General features: G+C 44.2%; 1 protein-coding gene across 2 annotated transcripts in view; it reads left to right on the forward strand.

The window, feature by feature from the left end:
- Positions 1-20706, forward strand: part of AZIN1 (antizyme inhibitor 1) — a 565763-nt gene that overhangs the window by 293766 nt on the left and 251291 nt on the right. For both annotated transcript variants that reach the window (XM_085605134.1, XM_085605135.1), the window contains exon 8: positions 4483-4557. In XM_085605134.1, the coding sequence (XP_085461260.1) occupies positions 4483-4557 (75 nt within the window). The remainder of the gene's footprint in view (positions 1-4482; positions 4558-20706) is intronic.

Genomic DNA, 20706 nt, shown 5'->3' on the forward strand with positions numbered 1-20706 from the left:
TACACTATATACAGTTAATGAGCATTACGAGGTTGTGATAATGAACATACATATAATATTCTCCTTCAATCTACCAGGGTTAGGCATTGATATGAAGAACGTATAGGTGACTCTATGTCAGCATAGAATTAAGTCTTAGAACGTGAATTTGTTAATTAGTAGTATTTTTACTTCTTTTTTTAATGCGGTAAAGGAAGAGATTCCACGTACCCCTGGTGGTAAGGAGTTCCAAATCTTTGGTGCAATCCCTGAGAAAGCTCTGCAACCAGTTCTCTTACGGAAGGATTGTGGTTTCAGAAGTAACGTACTCGCACTTCGTAGTCTGCATCCTCCCGACCTCTCAAGTTTTAGAGCCAAGTAACTGGGTGTATTTTTATGTAGTGGTTTATGGGTCATGCAGGTAACCTTTAGGTGTATTCTTGCCTCGTATGGCAGCCAGTTTAGAGCTTTCAGGGTCGGGAGATGTGACTTTCTTTTCGTTTCTGACACCAGTCTTGCCGCAGCATTAAGTGATGCCCTCAGCGGAGCCAGCTTTTATTTGGGAAGACTGCAAAGAGTGGTGCTTCCATAGTCTAATCTTGGTAGCACTAAGGCTTGCACTGGCATTTGTTGGTCGGCCTGAGGGAGGAAGGGTTTGAGTTTCCTTAGTATACTCCACTTGTGATTAGCTCCCTTAGTGGCATTAGTGATGTGCGCCTGCATATTCTGGTGTTTGTCTATGGTGACTCCTAAGGATTTTGCGGAGTCAATGGAGGTTAGGTGTTTCAACCATAGGTCTATCTTAGATGTGTGATTCGGTGGAGAGATGAGAATGAATTCCGTTTTTTGTTTTTTTTGTATTCAGCATAAGGTGGCTGTTATGGAGCCAGCTCTGCGTGTTCTGTAAAATAGCGTTGAGGGAAAAGAAGTCTGCTGGAGTGGAGATTTTCAAATACAGTTGGGTGTCATTCGCATACAGGTGATATAGAATATTTGCTGATTTCAATGCGTTCACCAGGAGTTCCATTAATAGGTTGAAAAGAATAGGTGATAGGTCTGATCCCTGTGGAACTTCATCTTGATTCTTTGTGTTCTGTTATTTAGGAAGGAGAACCATTGTAACACTGGGCCCAAGAGGCCCATCCTTCGTACCAATAGGGACCATAGGTTGTCATGCTTGACCGTATCGAAGGCGGAGGATAAGTTCAAGTATCATTAGGCATGATTTGTTGCGGTCAAGCAATTTTAGTATGTCATCAATTGTTTGTGAGTGCACATTCCGTGCTGCAACCTTGACAGAAGCCAGATTGGTGGCTGTCTATGAGGTTGTAATTCTCAATATGGTTGAATAATTGAATTTGTACACATTTCTTCAGCAGTTTTGCCAAAGTGGGGATGTTGGATATAGGGCGGTAGTTGTTGGAATCAGATGGGGTAGCGTCGGATTTCTTTAGAATAGGTGTGACCTGCCCTATTTTAAGACAGTCCAGTATGGAGCCTTGTCTCCGAGAGGTGTTTACAATTTTTGGTTATAGTGGTAGGATAGTTGTTTTTAGCATTTTGAATAGAGCAGGAGGAAGGGGGTCAGAGAAGTGATTGGAGGGGCTGATTGCTTGAAGAGTGTTATAGATTTTTTGTTGAGAGATTGGTGAAGGTGTGCCATGAGGCATTGTTTTTTGTGACTTCCCCTAGAGCATTAAAATGGACCTTGAGTTGTGCGCAGCATTCAGTATCCTGGACCACAGGTTGTGGGAGAGCCTTCTTAAATTGGATGTCGAGCTCGATGGCCTCAGTCTTTTCATGGAAGAAATTGGCAAGCTCTTCGCAGGTATGTGTAGCCAGAACGTTGAGTTCCATTGAGTTAGTTGTGTTGCATGCTTGTTGCTTGACAATTTCAAAATGTTTTTGGGGACGGTTGATTGCTTGGTTCAGCTGGGTTTTGAAAAAGTCTGCCTTGGCCTTAAGGATCTTACTGTTGTATGAGTTCCTTAACATTCTAAGGTGATCTAGGTGATCAGTGGTGGGTACTGATTTCCATAGTCGCTCAGCAGCTCTTAGCTTGTCGCACCAAGTTCAGGGTCTCATTGAACCAAGGTTTGGAAATTTTGGAGGAGACTTTTTTCTTGGAGGGGCGCTGTAAGTCCAGGATTTCAAGCATAGTGGAATTGTAGAAGGCTGTGATGTCCTGTACATCAGTTATATCCGTCGTGGGCAGAGTTGCATCGGTTTACCAAGGTGATGGGATTGATATTTTGTACGTTCCTATTCCATTGCTTTGTTTTTGAGGGTTGGCCCCTTTTTTGGAATTACCTCAATATTGATGGAGAAGAGGATGCAGTGATGGTCAGTCCAGTCACATGGGGTGATGGATTCTAATGAGACTGTGTTCGTTTTTGCTATGATGAGGTCCAGTGTCTCTCCCTTGTTGTGAGTTGGACTGTCGCAGAATTGAGATAGCTCCTGGTCTGACAAACACTTTAGGACGGCCTACACCATGATCGTTTGCGTTGTTCCAGTGGAGGTTAAAATCACCCAAGAAAATTTGAGGTACTTGTGAGTTGACGTTGGATGAAATGACCTCCATTAGCTAGTCGATGAAAGTCAAGTTATCACCCGGGGGTGTTAGAATATGTGAAGTTTGCTGGTGATGCGCTTATCAGAGATATTAATACAGAGATAATCACAGGAGGATAGAGCGAAGGAGTCTGCTTGCATGACTGAGATTGAGTTACAATAAATGCAGGCTACCCCACCACCGGGTTTCACGTTTCTGTCTAGGCGGATTAGGATGTAACTAGGAGGAACCAGTAGGTCAAGGATGGGAGAGGAGGAACTATTTAGCCATGTTTCGGGGCGGACAATGTCTAAATCATTTTCTAGGACGAGGTTGAAAATGTCAGGAGCATGTTTGCTAGCGGATCTGCAATTAATGAGTGCACACTTCATCTTTGTAATAGGGTGGGTTAGGGTAGTCTGCTCTATGTTAATATTTGTGAGGTTTTCTCTATTAACGGATCTGTTGTTGTGAGTCGGTTCTCTGATGGGGTTGGTTACAATGGATTGGATAGTGTCACATTACGACTTACTGTTATCTGATGCCCAGGCATAAGATATGAGGAGGTTGTCAATGTCTTTATCTGATAGATCAACATTTGCCCTCCTAGGCCAAGGTGGTGAAGGTAAATTACCCTGATTAGTGTTTTCGGGGTGTAAGAACTTTGGTATGTATCTACTAGGTTGGAACCTGGTTTGGTCACTCCATCTAGTGTTCTCGGGTGTGAGTGCTTGGGGATGTAATTTCTCGTTTGGAGACTGATTTGGTTCACGGTGGCATTGGTGGCTCTGTGTATGTTTAGAAGTCCTTTAGTGATGGTTGATAGATTATGCATCTCGGCCTTGAGATACGATAGGCCTGCGTCTAACTCATTGAGTTGTGCGATCCAAACAGAGTTGTGAAAGTTGGTAGTATGTGTGGGTGTATTATCAATTATGGAGGGCGAACCACAGGGAGGGTCTGTTTGTATGATCACGTTCTCAAATTGTTTGGGGATATCTTCATTAGAGGTCGATGTGAGAAGCTGAACCGGGAGGTTTGATGTGGGGTCCAAGTCAGTGTGTGGTATAGCTACTCGAATAATTTATCGAAGAATAACAACTTGTACTCATCCAAACCCAACAATAGATAGCAAACCTGTGCAGAGCATGTGAAATTAGATGGGTATGTTTGGGCATTGGAAGGCAAAATTAAATTTAAACTGATCACCGATGGTACTGTAATCTATGAAGTAACTGTCAATACAGTTAGCAGAAGCTACTGATCTCGTAAAGTCAGAACCCCTTTTTTTCCACTCCCCTTTCAATGAAAGTGTATCAGCCTGCATTTTTGCCTTCAGTCATCACACTTTTCTTGCGTATCAGCTGCTGCAATGAAGGCTTGAAATTTTTAACTAAGATTTATTAAGTTATTTCCTGGAAACAATTTAGTCCTTGTATGTTATTACAGAGCATTGCTCATCATATAAACAGATGAACACGGACATCCTGTTTGACTTTTCAGTGTGCAATATTTTTATGAAAATTGCTCTGTGGTCCGTACGGATAGCAGCAAAATATTCTAGCATTTATTACTTCAATAAAAGTTCCTATGGTCTAGAACTAGGACTACACGCAAGCAATCATTTCTTACTTTATGGTATTCTAGTTTTCATTTTAAAGTTGTCCCTGCAAGTCTTAAAACACGTTTATAGTATTGTAGTGGTTGTTCGCATTAGAGATTGTACAGGGTCATCATGATAGTCCATTCTGTGCGTGTTTCAATCCCAGCCAAACCTATTATCATGCTGTTCCCCATTCTACTTCATAATGTAGATTGTTACCACCAGTGGAAGTAATAGGAAGTCTACTACATAGTGAAAGAAACATGGATTTAGAAACTGATTAGATTTGGCATTGTCATGAGTAATGTTTTTTTCCTAATTGGTATTGTATACAATTCTCCTTCAGGAGGAGCTTGGCTTTAAAATGAACATATTGGATATTGGAAGTGGATTCACTGGAACTGAATTTCAGTTGGAAGAGGTATGGCATGCAGGACTTTTGCCACTTCAAATTATTTATTATGTTTGCATATTGATAAACATGTACATAGAAATGTCATTTGTGATGAAGTACCTTTTGTGTTTATAAGTGTTGCATGTTCTTTATCCTCCATGGTAATCATCTAATGTTCATATGTATAGACATGATATTGTGATATTTCAAAACAGTTGATTTAATTTGTAACTAGGAGTCTGTAAATATATATACATTTTTTTGTTTGGTTTCTGTTTTTTTTTTTTTTTTAATAGGATTTTCAATGAGGGGGTAAGAAAAAATTGACTATGCTCCTTTAAGGCAGTCAGCGGCTAGTGTCCCACAATTGATTGCACAGACAGTCGGTTTTTTTGCACTTTCTGGAGTGAGGATTCTATCACTGGGTGTCAGGCTTTTAATCTTTTTTTTTTTTTTGTGGGGGGGGGGATTTACTGCAAAATTGTTGTCGGGTTTAGGTTTTCTCTAACTGAATTCTTTACCTTGGGAAAATATTTGTTCTTAACTGTCAAGCAGCCATTTAGATATGGTTTTTATACAGTGTTTTTATCCTGAGCAGAAAAAGGCAAGCTTGATGCATGTTTTTATTTGGACAGTTGTGTCAATGTGTAAAAGAAAATGTTATGCTTAAAGACAGGAAAACATGTTACAAACTGAATGGTTCTACTGCTGCCTAGGGGAGGGGATAAACTACGGTGTTTGTCCTCAATTCAGTCATCACTTAGAAGCCTGTTCCTTCTATTACAGTCTGTTAGCTAATTTATATTTTTGGTGGTTTTATAGTACAGACTGCATAACTTAACTGCTTCTTGATGCTTCCATGAAAGAAACATTAACTGAACCACCGAGCTTTAGAATAAGGCAGTATCAAGTTTTCGTCTTAAGGTTAGGAGGTTGTGGTACTTGTGCAGTAGAATTTTTTTCCTCAACCCATTGCCTGGCATGAGGGCCTAGATGTTGAGGAAATTGAAGCATCCTATGAGCTGCACCTCAAGGACATTATCTAAGGATTCACTCAATACAGTAGTGGACTTCATTAGATAGTTAGAAGCGCAGTTTATAATTACCTGTGTAGGAGCAAGTCAGTCTTGTTCATCCTGGAAACTCTTGGATGCAAGAAATGCATTAGTGATTCCCTTATGAGACATCTCTTATCATTTGCTTCCCTGATTAAATCGATTTCTTGATTTACAGCTAGATCATTCACTTCCATACCATGTTTGCTGGAATTTTTTATTTTCATACTTGCATTCCATTATAGTAACTTAGAACTCTCCAGGTTCAATTGTGTTAGTTATGGAGACCAAGATGAGAAGCAGTGTTGCCCTCATAACCTCTTCTGTCCCTCTCTCATTATCACCATTAGAAGTTTATACTCAAGACTGATCCCTTCCAGAAACATATTCCTTCACTTCTATGGTGACAAATGTTTAAATGATGGTTGTTTGAGGCATTTAGTCGAAACAAAGGGCTTGCAGGTAAACATACAACCGAAGGTGGTTCACTTGACCCTCCATTTTCCTCTTTACTGTATAAATTCAAATCGCCAGTATAACAACCATGTATTACATGAAAAGACACAAATCAAAGAAATCTACGGTCCCTTCAAAGTAGGCTCTACTGTTACTCCTGGCAACCTCGCCTTAATATAATCCGACATCCATGAATTGGCCTTCAGTACTTACGTACTTGCAGGCATATTCATTTAGTTGGATGATGACGGAGAGGAAAGGCAGCTCCATTTTTGTACCTTTTTTCTAACAAAATTATTATTTTTTTTTGTCTCAGAGGGGTAGATTAGTACAATTCCAAAAGGGCTAGCTTGGTAAAGGCCTTGGTGGTTCCTTGACATAATTGGAGAAACCTCACAGGAGTGCCAGGCAGTTTCCTTTTCAGGAATAAATGTAGGTTTGCCTTCTGCAGTGTATTATCTTTGAACTTGACCACATAAGTCATCAAAACCTGAAATAGGCTCATTTAAACGTTAGCTGTAATTGTATCCTTTCTGAAGTAGGCCATGAGGTTGTCAACAGTATTTACTTGTTAAGCACGAGTGAATCTTCTTCCTCACACTATAGGCAGGGTCTTTCACTGGAATGTATGCCAAGAGAAGTTGGTATTACAATATATTCTTTATTTGGCTTAGTCCCTTAAACTTTTGCTTTATCGACGTTCATCTTGCAGCCAATATAACATAAGAAAATGTCAATTTCAGACGTTTTTCACCAGTCTTGTAATTAATGGACCAGTTACTTACCTTCGGTAGTGCCTTATCTGGTAGAGACATGATCTAGGCTCCGAGTATCCAGGCAGTAGTGCTTGGTAAATGTGTGCAGTGATGCCAACATTTTGGAACGCCATAGTAGTAGCCTTGGCTTTGGTGGAATGAGCCCTTAAGCCTTCATGAGGCTGCTTTTTGCTCAGAGTGTAGCCTCTTTTTATGCAGAGGAAGACCCATCACAAGATAGTCTTTTTCTACACAGCATGACCTTTCTTCTTTCAACATACCCCATGAAGAGTTAGTCGTCGACCCGGCGTATCTCCAGATGGTGGATTGCTCCTCTTCTTTAGAGGGGTACTGAGGAGCTTAGACAGTGAGCAAGGTGACAGATTGTCCAATATGTAATGGTGTTTTCCACTTTCCAGGGAAAGAGGACCTAGTACAAAGCACTAATTTATAAGTGAACATTGTCAGGTACAGAGGGGGATGACAAAGCCTGTAATTCCCTCATCCTCCTGGCAGGAAGTTGCCACTAATAAGGCTGTTTTGATGGCAAGCAGCCGAAGGGGGCAGTTGTGCAGAGGTTCGAATGGAGCACCCATCAGGAAGGAAAGAACCAAATTAAGGTCCCTCTGAAGCATAATGAAAAGGGAAGGTAGGAATATATGTACAAGGCCATTGAGGAATCGATTTAGAATAGAAGATTTAAATAATAAAGCCTCCGTAAGTCATACAGGGCCGAAAGGAACCCTTGGAGAGTTCCCAATGCAGAGTCCTGCTGGGCAAGTGTCGAAATAAAAAGCAAAACTGGAGAAAGGAAAGCAGAAAGAGGAACAGTAGACCTGTTGTACAATATTTTACAAATTTTTTCCGCTGGCAGGTATACACGGTCTTGGTGGGCGGCTGCCTGGCCGCCAAAATAACATTTCAAACTTGGAGAGGAAGGTCGAATGTTCTCAGCTGCAGCCGCTCAGTCTCCATGCAAGAAGGGGTAAAGTTGACTGCTTTGAGTGGAGGGCCCTCCCCTGCTGCTGCGACAGATGATCCTCCCGAATGGGCAGCCTGTTAGGATGATCAACGCTCCATTTGCTATGGATACCAGACTCCCCATGCTCAGTCCAGAGCCACAGGAATGACCTGGCGCCCTGATCTTCTAGAGCACTTTTGGCAGTCGTGGTATGGGCAGAAAGGCGTATAGGATGCGTCTGCTGCTCTTGAGACTAAAAGCTTCTCCAAGGCAGAGCCACCTTGGAAACTCCACCACGCAAGACTGCTGACATTGCACGTTCTCAGCAGAGGCGAAACGATCTAACCAAGGCTCTCCCCACTGTTGAGAGACCTTGCGCCACCTCTGGATGTAGACTCCATTCGTGATCTGCTATGCATCGATGGCTGAGTTTGTCCGCCTAGACATTAAGAGAACCTGCCATGTGTTGAACTACTAGGGATATGCCCTGCTGTCCAGCCATGCTCAGATGCAGGGCCTCTGGACAAAAGTGTCCACAACCCCACCTGCCCTGGCGCTGGTGTTGTCCCTTAACACTTGAACCAGCTTTCCCGTTATTGAAGGAGGAAAGGCTTTCAATGCCAAACAAATCGGTCGGAGTTCCAGCAAGTTGATTTGGAGTCCGGATTAAGCCGGAGACCAGAGTACCCTGATCTCCACCTCACCCAGATGATTGCCCCATCCCAGGAGTTACGCATCTGTCACTACTGTGTCGTCTGGTTGGGGATGGGAGACTGTTCTGCCTCTGACCTAATTGTGGTTGGTCAACCACCACTACAGGTCCAGTGCAGTTCCCTCCAAGATCTGGACAATGTCAGAGAGGTTCCCCTGATGCTGCACCTACTGGAACTTCAAGTCCCACTGCAAAGCACGCATACGCCATCTGGCATGTGTCACAAGCAGGAGGTCATGAGGCACAGCAGCCCCAGCCATTCTCACCGAAATTCAGAATAGAGGCTGAAACATTGGTATCATAGCCATATCATGGAATTGCCGCTTAGGAGGATAGGTCAGAAATTGCACTGTCGAACAGCTCCGACGAAAGAGAGCGCCTGAGAGGGAATCAGATGTATTGTGTTGATGATGAACCTCAGCTAACAGCCTGAGGTAAGCCCACCTTTAACGGCCAGTTGTCGAGATGGGGGAAAACTGGCAACCTGGATCTGCACAGATGAGCGATGACCACAGTCATCACCTTGGTGAATACCCAAGAGGCGCTCGTAAGGCCAAATGGGAGAACTGTGAACTGAAAGTGCTCATGGCCTACCGTAAACTGCTAGTAGCGCTGATGAGCAGGCAGGACAAGAATGTGTAAATAGGCTTCCTGTAAGTCCAGCGCTACTATCCAGTCTCCTGGTTCCAGGGCAGGGAAGACCTGAGCCAGAGTGAGCATCTCTAACTTTTCCTTTTTGACCAAGTAGTTGAGGGATGGCAGATCTAGGATAGGACTAAAATCCTTGTCCTTTTTCGGGACGAGAAAGTAGCGGAAATAACAGCCTACTTCTGGCGACGGAACCTTCTCTTTGGCTCTCTTGGCCAAGTGGGTCAAGACCTTCCTCCTGAAGCAGAGCCAGGTAATCTTCTATCAGCCGGTCGTAAGTTGGAGGCATGAGGTGATGGCAGATCCTGCCACCAACTCGCTGCCCATGAAGGGCCAGACTTGGAAGGGTTGGATGCTGAGGCTGTAGGGTTGGTTGAGGGTCTGACCTGATCTGTGACCGCGTTTAGGAGTGCGCTGAAGTTACTGAACCTAAGTGGTCGTGTGGCTGGGATAGAGCTGGCGCAGATGAAAGCCCCTTCTGTAGACACGAAAAGCAGACTGGGGACCAGTGGCCACTGTCAGGCCCAATAGCGTAAGATGTTCCCTCTTCGGTAGTCCAGGTAGGGGGAGAAAGCAGGCCAGAATCTGGAGAGGTATCCAGTGTGCTGGCCTCACTTAGTTCCTCATACCAGTCCATGTCTTGTTAAGGCTGGTCTTGCAAAGAGTCCAGGTCTCGCACCTAGCGTTGCAGTGTGCAGAACGTCTCGCACAGCGACAGACCTTGTAGGGGGTTTGGAAACTGACCTAGAAATCGCACACACTTGTGCGTGTGCTCTTCCTTTTGGGCCACGCTATTTGTCTTTGCGTGCATCTTTTTTTTACAAAGACAGCACGCAGTTGGCCAAAGGCGGGCGCATTGCTCCGCCCATGGCCTATTGGGGGCTGTTACGCGCAGCTGCAGCATATGTTTCCAATTTTCGTGCGTGATAATTGCAAACACATGCTGCTGCTCGCAACCGCGCGCACACCAGCAGCTCCCGCATCTCGTTCCCTTTACAAAAATCCCCAATACTAGCTATGCGTTATACTACTAGGCAGCTTAACGTCACTGTTGCTCAACGTACATGACATCTGGTGGAGAACACTACTACTTATTTAGCCATGAAAAACCATGATATTACGTTGCTCACTACCACATGTATCACAACAGTCCAGGTAAGTAGCTGACATGATCTTTCTAAGTTTGAATGGGCTTTTTAGTCTCCTATCCCGGGGAGATCTAAACCAATGGTGACAGTTTAAGCAGCTACACATGCAGATCAAGCTTCAAGAGACTACACGGCCCCCTGCTCCTACTTCGCTCACAGATGCCATCTTGATGCTGAAGACGTCAATGATATTTTCCCCCTTTCAAGAAAGAAGCTCCTTGGCCGCTCGTGGGGATAGAACCAACCGGGATAGTTCAGTCACTTCCGTGAGGAAGCACAGGGAGAGACCGCATCAGCTTCACGCTAATCAGGAGGCACTTCTGAGACCGCATTGGCGAGCAATCGACATAAAGAAGGGACTTGTAACGAGAACCTCTGATCGCCATCCTGGAAAGGAGCGCGTACAATAAGGTACCTGGCACAAAATAATCTAGACACAGACACTGAATTGTCAATCCTACAAGAAAGACTCAATGACTTCCAGGATATACAGTTAAATTGAAATAACATATTCCTGCAGTTTCTGAGAAACCATCACGGTTTCTAATCTTGATCATAATGTTTAAAAAGACATGGCAATATGTTGACTAAGTGTTACGCATCGTAAAAGAAATTCTGAGACCAGATTTGTTTCTTCGACTTCGAAAGTTTCATTCAGGTAAAAGTGACATCAATTTTTGTTTTCTGACAACGTTTGCGTCTTCGGGTGGCGCCGGCGCGGCGGCACTGCGACCTAGGAACAGCATTGCGCTGCAAAGTTTGTGCCGCTGACGGATGTCGTTGATTGTGTGGGTGCGACATGCAGTATTGCTGCCGGGTGCTGTGCCGAGTAGCGTAGAGAAAGGAAAGGCACAGTTGTTTGTGTCATTTTATGGTTCACGTATTGTCCTAAGCGTTTTCTTTAGAGTAATGTAGGTGCTGATGAAATAACTGCCAGCCCTCAAATAACCATATTCATTTTTTTTTTTTTTTTTTTTTTTTTAACTTTAATAATGTACTTGACCTATTAACTGGTATGAAATTGTGTGAGCCTAAGCAAATATTTATTTTACAGTCACTTTTTTTTTTTTGGTTGATCCTTGGCAGTGCTTGCTCTGCGGCATGCTATATTGGAGTATGGAATAGAAGCCCCGCCCACTCCGCCCATATTTGTCATTGGCTTGTCATCGCCCTTCGTAAATGCTAGCTTCTGATTTGTTAATAGGCTCCTTAGTACCGCCTTCTCTTCATTGGTAACCTCCCATGAGGACGGGCCCTTTTTCTTCGGTTGTTACACAGCATATCTTTTCAGGTCGAGCCTGGGCAGTGAGTGTGCTGCTCGGCGACATGCTTTATTGGAGTATGGAATAAAAGCCCTGCCCACTCTCTGCCCATATTTGTCATTGGCTTGCGTCATTGCCCTTCGTAAACGTTTGCTTCTGATTTATTAATAGGCTTGTTAGTCCCCCCCCCCCCCCCTTTGTACCACCTTGTTTTCATTTGCAACATCCCATGAGGACTGGCCCTTTTACTTCGGTTGTTACACAGTGCGTCTTTTTTAGTCTATAAGCACTATTTTCTTTAAAGAGTTTCTCCTGTTGCAAGCACGAAATGCTTTCCTCCTACTTTCAGCGCGCCATGTGTGCTTTGACTTTCCGAGCAGCCCGGGAAAACGGTGGCTGCTTTTTTGAATAGGACTTGCATTTACAAGTTTGAGCTATTGGCATTGTAAATGACAATGCCTTTTATATATGTGTTAATTAGCAAAACAGATTAATAAAAGGTATTTTCATTTACAATGCCAATAGCTTAAACTCTCAAATGCGAGACCTATTGCATTGCAAATGCTTGTTCCCATTGCAAATCCCATGCCACATAGGTTAACATGGCAAGAGGTTATTAACTAATCGCTCCTGATAGGAGAATGTGAACTTCCATTCAAAGACTTCCCAGAATGGTAATGATCAATCCAACGATATGATATTATTGTATTTCTCCTAAAATGTACAGACACATTTTAAGACTTTCTTGTTTGTAGGTCCAGATTCAGCCTTCCAGTGGTCTGTCCTGATTGGTCAGAGTTAAGTGGATTAGCCAGGCTGCTTTGAAGAGGTGATAGAGCCCCTGGGGTTAACCAGCTTTGCTGGGAGGGCAGTGTGCTGCTACACAGGAATGCCAGAGCATGGGAGGAGTCGTAAACCATGGTCCTCAAAGGAAAGGGGAAGGCCTCAGTGTCATTTACAACTCTACTCTTTTGACCCCAAGCCAGAGCTAGGCTTAACGAAGGAATGAGCAGATGCAAGCGGTAGAGTCTATGGAAACTAGCCATCCATGGAGTGTGTTTAGTCCGCTCTTAACTCCCTGCTTGAAAATAAGCCATTATGAATTTGGAGGATTTGGTGCACTCTGGGACAAAATAATACCACACTCTACAGGATGTGGTCATATCCTTTGGGAGTTAACCTGCTCCCATTGGTCAGGAGTGACCTGATTGACCCAGAGAACTTGGAATAAGTATCTGAGAGGGGCAGAGTCTCAGATCTGCTGCTTGAAACTTAAGAGAATCAGAAGGGTCTGCGCGGAAGAGTTTGATGTGCATTTCCAAAGGTCTGAACTCTGAAGATTGCGCTTTTTGCACCATTTGAAACTACAGCCCTGTGGATCAAACCGGTTTCAAAAGGACTAAAGAATGGACTTCCCTGCAAGCTACAGGTTAACAGAGCTCACCTGGACAACACCACAAAGAATCCCCAGCCTGGAGTTGTACCAGTGGATTTGTAAGAGTTTTGTTCAAGTGTAGTGCGGGAATTGAAGTCTCACACTTTCAAGGACCCTCTTGGAGATTCCAGAACCTTGGATTGTGTGTTGGATACTTTGGGACCCGCAAAAAACTTCAGGAAGGAGTTCTAACTGGACCCCGCCTGCTGGAGGAGGCTGCACAAGAGTGGTGAGAAATCCTCCAGAACAATTGCTAAAGGTGAATGTCTCCCTGTCAGAGCAAACAAAATGACTAAAAGGGGCACTGTTGGTTTCTAAGCACTAGTAAGTGACTAATCTTCAACAATTAATATCTCTGGTTCCCTACAGCGGATTATTTTCGTTTTGGTGTCACTTAAGATGGGAAATATTTTTATTTTTAAATTGGTGTTGGATTTTTATTTTGTGCTGTCTTAATTATTTACTGAATTGGTGTTTTAAATGCTTTACATACCGGTCTTTGCAGTTAAGCCTGCCTGCTCGCAGCAACGTTACCAAGGGTTGAGCATAGGAATAATTTTCTAAGACCTATTCTGAGCTTTATACTGTTAGTGGCCTTATTGCCAGTGGCAGACCTACATTTGCCCCTATCAATAATCCACTTTCCAACAATTGGGCTTTGAGCTTTTACATTGATCTCAACTAAGCTGGGAGGGGGAGGATCAGAGTACCCACTAGAAAAAATGTGACAAGATGGTCCAGCATCCCTCCCCGTTCTTTTTCTCACTTTCATCCCCTTGAAGTCTGGGCTTCCTACCCCCCAGGGTGGGCAGATTGGGGTGTTCACCCGACTGAAGTGGGTTCAGAAAACCTACCAGTCAGTCCAGTATAAAAGTGAGAAAATAAATGCATTGATGGCTTTGTCCATCTTGGCAGTGCACTGCATCTTCCACTCCTGAGCACCAGTCTTTCTGCTTCTACTGTGGCAGGCAGAGAGGTGGGGGGGGGGGGGGGGGGTAGAGGGGGCTGATAACCCCTTTGCTGGCTCGTAAGCCAAAACTATACCCAAAAGTATCAACATTTTCTCACTTGCCATGGAGAAAGACCTAGGCCCAAAGGAGAGGGGATGGAGGACAGAGGCTCTTGGAGCATTAGGGGTGGAATTGTCCTAAATTACCCTCCCTGGAGGAGGCCAGAAAGACTGTTTGCATGGAGCCTGTGGTAATACATACCTAAGGTCCCCCCCGTCCCTCCAATAGCCATATCTTGTGCTTGAAGGTAGATCTCTGTTGGATCACCCTCCTGCCCTAGGTTTGTGTAGATTGCATGGGACCGCAGAGTTTACACTGCTGCTGGCTGTTCCTGTTCTCTGAAGGAAAGTTAAAAGTTACAGTGCATCTTGATCTAAGCCTTTTCATATGAAGGATATTGGCCAACCTGTACTGGTTTGTGAGGGAGGCATCCTAATCGAGGAAAGATTTATTCCCACCCCTGGCCCCTCTCATGGGGGTGCTACACTGAAGCCTGTTTCTCGGACCATGTGATGTGGGTGAAAAACTTGGTATTTGGTAAGAAAACAGATTTCCACTTTACCCGTTCCAACTTAAATTAATAATGGCCCAGTGTTCCTGTTTCCTGGAAAGTCTAAACTTTTACATCAGTGCTTCAGGATGACCGAATACTGATGCAGGAATTCCACAAAATTCTTAAAAAGGCCATAGTGTATGAGGGTACAACTCAATTGATAGACAAAACAAAAGAATTGTAAATGTGTAGCATTGTGTGACGGGGTTAGCCATTGATAATTGCAGCTCCAAAATTGACTTTCCAGAAGAAAAACAGAAGCCCTATTGGATTCTTCTTTTTTTTTTTTTTTTTTTTTTACTGGCATAGTTTACTGCATCAGAGGCTGCCTTTTCCTCCGGTTCAGAATAATTGCATCCCTAAATTTTAAACCGGCAATAAAGAGACTTCACGCATTCTACATGATCAAGAAACAGCTTACACTTCATCCCACCAGAAAGGTTAATTCTAGTGTCACCTCTCTAATCTTTGTTTGAAGAAATTGTGTTCTTCCTAATGACAGCAAGCAAGTATACAGAATAGGTCAATTTCCCAACAGAATCTTGGCAGTTTATATAAACTGCCAAAATCACAGGTCAACTTGGGAGACTTACTCTATTGCTTCCTATCTTAAAGTAAACTCTAAATTGTAATGCCGTATTCGGGGAAAATAGCCCAAATGTCCTGCGCTACTGAATAGCCTAACACTGTACAGCCCTTTAATCTCTCTGGAGACATAACTTCCTCGTTATCCCCACGAAGAGTGTACTAAAAACCGGAAAGTCTTCATGAAGATGTATAACTGAGCCAAAGCACGTACTAAAATATAATAGGAGGCATTCTCTATGCATTACCAAGCTTGAATGCTGAAGATTGCTGGGGAAAAACTGTTGGTATCCGAAATCAGACACTCAATATCTACACAAAGACGATCATCTAGAAATACAGTTTGGTCGCCACATTGACATTGAAGAAGTAGACTTTTTTTCCTTGCTTACAGAGGCTCTCTGGCATCTACTTCTACATACTGCAAGGAAAAGCAAATCTTCCCTAGTAAAATTGAAGAAATAATGATCAGAGATGGCGTTTTGAAAGCTGTACAGTGACACACAGAATAAGTCAAAGCTCGTTTTCCTTTACATCGACTTCAAAACCGATTGGAAAAAACTACTGCTGAACAGGGTTATTTCATGTTCTTACTTTTGCATCACGTCCCTGACTTGTCACAACAATAAATGTCTTTGTTGTAAACATATTAAAAGGCTGTATTTTGTTTTTTAGTAGTGCCTTCATCTAATTGAAGAACATCCCAACTTCAGTCCGTGAGGTCAATGTGCTGTGAACTTTGTTCCCAATATTTACACACAGTATTACAATTTCTAAGCACCGATGTGAAAGGATAGTTTCTCAAACAGGGAGGAGAGCGGGCAGCATGTCTAGCTTAGATAGCAATGTTGAAAGACAGTTGTTAAAAGTAAGTAAACTTTTTTTTTTTCCTTTCAAGATGGGATTTTTTCATACATTAACCAGTTTGAATAAGCATAGCAACACGTAAAATGTTCATTCTTGCTAACACAGTGCATGATGGGGGAGCAGGCTCACCTGGCTGGAACTTCTTTCAAAGTCTGGCTGCCTACCCGTGGATTCCCTCGTACCATAGGCTTACAGGAAGTAGTGGCTTGTGAATGTGCAGTAGCTCTACATTCTGGCCGCTGTGCTGGTATTAAATATTAGTACTCGTGTGTTTGGGGCTGGTGTCGCAGCTACATCTCATGTCACTTTTACCCAAAAAGAGCAGTTGACTTGATGTTACAATCTGTCCCCTATGATCTATATCACGAGCCACTGTTTAGATAGGGGTAGTCTTTCCCAAACTGGTCATTGGCTACGAATAGGTGATCGATGAGCCTGAAGTCAACATGCAAGATAACCTAAAGTGCTTGGTGATTCTTGTCTCCCAACCTATCCCCTGCTAAACTGTGTAGGGCATGCATTGTAATGAGTGATTTCTGAGTGGGCATAAGTACCTTGACTACTGTAAGTTTGAGGACTGTGTTTCAGCAGAGCGGCAGACTTAACATTTCTTCTGTCTTTTACCTCAGTTGTGCAAATTACATTAGACCACAGTGTGAGAAAGTGGCTCTGTATATACTGTTCCCAAATAGGCACAGTGTGTACAGAGTTCACAGTCCCCAGAGGTTTGGCAGAGGCTAAAGTTAGCTATAACCTTGCTCTCTAAAGTGGTAGCTTGGTCGAGCAGTAAGGCCGTATCAGAGGACAGTGTAAAGCATTTGTTGTACACACTCAGTCAGCAAATGGTCTCACACACTCAAGAACTGAACTCTAGGCCAATGGTTTATATAAAAAATATATGGTTGTTTTATTTTAGAACCAACAATAGGTTGAGATGAGAATGAGATGCTTTAGTTAAATACTTTTGCAATATGCAATTGACTTTTGTAGTTAACAGTTACAGGTTGTTGCAATAGGCAACAATTTCAAACACAATAATACATTGAGCTCAATGGGAGTTTTAAGTTATTTGCAATTGATTACTTTCAGGATTACTTTTCTAACGCCAGGACTGGATCCTAGATTCAGTCCTGGGACAGTTCTTGGAAACATGTGAGTAAATTAGTCTTAGTTACTGTTATTTTTAGGCAATATTTTGCTATTTTAAAAGTTGACACTTAAAAGAAATTTCATAGAAAAACAGTCATTGATTCCCTATGGGAGAAAATTCAAGTTACGGGTAAAGTATGTTCTCGTTACTTTTGTAATCCAGGGCTGGGCTCCTAGCTCAGTATTGGGACCTCTATCTAAAACAGGTAAGTAATTACGTTTTCACAGTTGGTACGAATTTTAAAGAATATTTGTAGTTTGCAAAAATCGACACTTAGAAGAAATTTCACAGGAAAACAGTCAATGATTTCCTATGGAAGAAAATTGGGTTAGTCGTGAGTACGGTTGTGAGTACTTTTCAGGGTCAGTGGTGGGCACCAAGATCCAGCACTGGGATCTCTCCTAATAGCAGGTGAGTATTTCTGTTTTCGTTACTTGGTTGATTTTAGGTGAGTATTTTAAGTTTTAGAAACTCCACATTTGGAAGAGATTTCAGAAGAAACCAGTCAGTGTTACCCTATGGAAGAAAATTGGTTTATCAGCTTTTGGGTAAGTACTCGACTGGCAGAGTTAAGGTTCTGGGCATAGACTCAAGGGTCTCCCAGGGTCAGGTTGGTACAGTTGTTACACCCTCAGCAGCACTGGGGCGGCCGGGTGCATAGTGAGTTAGGCCCAATGTTATTCTATGGGAGGCAGGGGGGGCCTTGGTTGGTGGCTGCTGACTAGCAGGCCAAGCGGCTGTGGGAGCTGGGCTCCTGGTAACTTGCTCAGTGCAAATGGGGAAGTAGGTAGGAGTAACACTGCCAGGGCCACTCGGGCGGCTGGGTGCAGGGTGCTTTTGAACCCTCGGGCGCTCAATGGATTTCAATGGGAAAGCTCCAGGGCGAACAAAGGCTGCAAGCTTGGGGATGAAGATTCTTCAGGTGCCACCACCAGGGGTGCCTTATGATGTCGGGTAATCTTCTCCTCTGTTGATCGCGGTTGGGGGGGGTCCCTGGTTCTGAGGCTGCAGGCGTCAGGAGCGTCGAGGTGAGTCCTTGGGTGCCGGATTCGGAGTCACAGTCGCCGGGGGGGACGTCCTCGGGGTCTTTGTCCACTCCGGCACAGGCCAGGCTTGGTGGGTGCAGTGTGTGCAGGGTTCGCAGTTCCGGGCTGATGCCAGGGGTTAGAAACTTGCTTTGAGCAAAGCCACTGCTCATGGGAGTCCCAGATGCTCAGAGTCAAAAGGTAGCTAGGTCCTCCGGGCTTTGTGAGGTTGCTGGCCACAAGAGGTGCCGGGATTTAGCAGGAGCAGGTACGAGGGCCGACAGGCCAGTAGGGCTGGGGCCAAAGCAGTTGGTGTCTTCCTCTTCTTAGCAACTGCACGGCAGGTCTTTCTTCTTGCTCTTATTTGCTTTTTCGGAATCTGAGGAAGGAAGGTTCAGGGTGCCCCTAAATACTAGATTTAGGGGAGGTACAGGTAGGTAAAGGGCAGGGACCAATGGGTCCCTGCCTTGGGGTGGGTACACCCCCCTATCCTGCCACTCTCCTGTGGGAGGGGGGTAGTAGCCTAGTCCTGATTGGGCAGGGCTTCCCATCTTCAAGATGGCGAGAGCCCGGAGATGTGCTTCACCTCACCTCCCCCAACTGAGGGGTGGGGTTGGCAGAGGCTGGCACATCCCCCTGTCCTTACTTGGGTTTCTGGCCAGTCTTCTCGCCAGAATGGGGGTCAGAACCGGTGGGAGCCAGTTTGCCGGGTACAGCAAGTGGCCTTTGAAGCTTCCCCCTGCCCATCCTGGGGGAGGAGACCTAGCACCTCGCCCAGGATGTGCATTGTTGCAGACCCAGGAGAGCGGGGGCTCTCCACCCAGGGCTCCAGAAACATGTCTGCTGTGTGGCAGCCTAGGCAGCCTCCCAGACAAGACATGGATTGTAGGTTAGATTTCAGGGGGAATCTCTAATATGCCCTCTGTAGTGCTTTGTACATTAAACCCCACACTGGCATCAATGCGGGTCTAATGTGCTGAGAAGTTTGATATCAAACTTCTCAGTCTTCAGTGTTGACATTATGGTGCTGTGGAGTTCATGTTTGAGAAGCTCTCAGCACCATATACTCTTAAATGGCAACACTGCACTTACAGTGCCCAGGAATGGACCTGGGTACTGTAGGGGCACAGGGCTCATGCTCCTGTGCCCACACCACTGACATAGGGCACCCAGCTAGAGGAGTGGCTTATGTATGCCAGGGCAGTGTAGGTTGTGGGCATGGCACACGGGGATGTGTGCCATGTCGACTTTGTTTTGTCTTGTACCCAGACACTCAGCCTGCAAGGGCAGTGTGTTGGGGGACAGGGCCTCTAAGGGTGGCACAATAAGTGCTGCAGCCCTTGGAGGCCTTCCCTGGTCACATGGCCCTGGGTACCTAGGGTACCATTTACCAGGGGCTGACATGTGGCCAGGGTTTGCCAATTTGGGGTTTTAGGTTTTAGGGAAGGAACATAGGCCCTGGGCACCTGAATGGCAGGAGTCCAGGGCACACTCAGTCAAAGTGTATTCAGCAAAAAGTAGGGGCATACCATGCATGAAAGATGGCACTCTTGAGGACTGGGTTTCAGCAGAGCTGCAGACTTAACATTTCTTCTGTCTTTTACCTCAGTTTTGCAAATTACATTAGACCACAGTTATAGCCAAACTGAAGGAACCACACTATCCTATGTTTTAATGTAATGTAGCTTTTGAAATGTATGGTATCCATTAAATCTCCCCAGTTTTGCCAGCTTGTAGAAAGATGCAGCCTTAGGCCGTTGAGACCGCGTTCAAATCTAAGGTGGTAGGATCCTGGCCCTCATAGTATCAGTGGGAGGAGGCAGATTACATTTGTCAGTCCTTAAATCTGTTTGTGCTTAGTTTAATGCTATTGGTAGGTTGGTGTGTAAAAAGTCTTTGCTTCTGGTTATTTATCCTTGTTTGTTTGGTATACAACTTACTTCCCATCTTATTTCAGTTTGACAGTGTATTTGTAGCTTTAATCTGAGTGATATAAATGAACCCCTGAGTGCACCACATTTGCCATTCTGCTTAGTGTCTGTTGCCCTGTATAATTACTGGAAGATTCCTAGCTAATGAAAATATACCTTAGTGGTAACAAACTTCTCATATGTTTTACTTAAATGTCTTTGGGTGGAATGGAATTAGCTTAATGTTTTTTATGGCTGACACTGTGCTTGAAAAGTAACATGGTGAACCTTTAAATAAAAAAAAAAAATCGACCCTGATGCATAAAATGGCAAATATGAGATTCTTTAATCTCTTGCCTGGAAACCTAGTGTCTTAAATGATTGGACTGTCTTGGTTTAAATGGACGGATTAATTGAAGACCATTCCTGATGGAGACTGTTTATCACAGATTCTACACCTCTTGAACATCCCTAGGTGTCAGACTGGACTTAAACCTGTGCATATCAATTCTCCCTCACATCAACAGGCTGCTTCACGCTGTATGGTTCTGCTTCATGCGGCTCCATCCTGTGTGGCTGACACGTCAGGGCCAGTATATACACTTCACCTGCTTGTGCTGGTGTCAGTTTTTCTTTCCGTGCCA

The sequence above is a fragment of the Triturus cristatus genome, chromosome 5_1 (assembly GCF_964204655.1).
Source record: "Triturus cristatus chromosome 5_1, aTriCri1.1, whole genome shotgun sequence".
Lineage (NCBI taxonomy): Eukaryota > Metazoa > Chordata > Amphibia > Caudata > Salamandridae > Triturus > Triturus cristatus.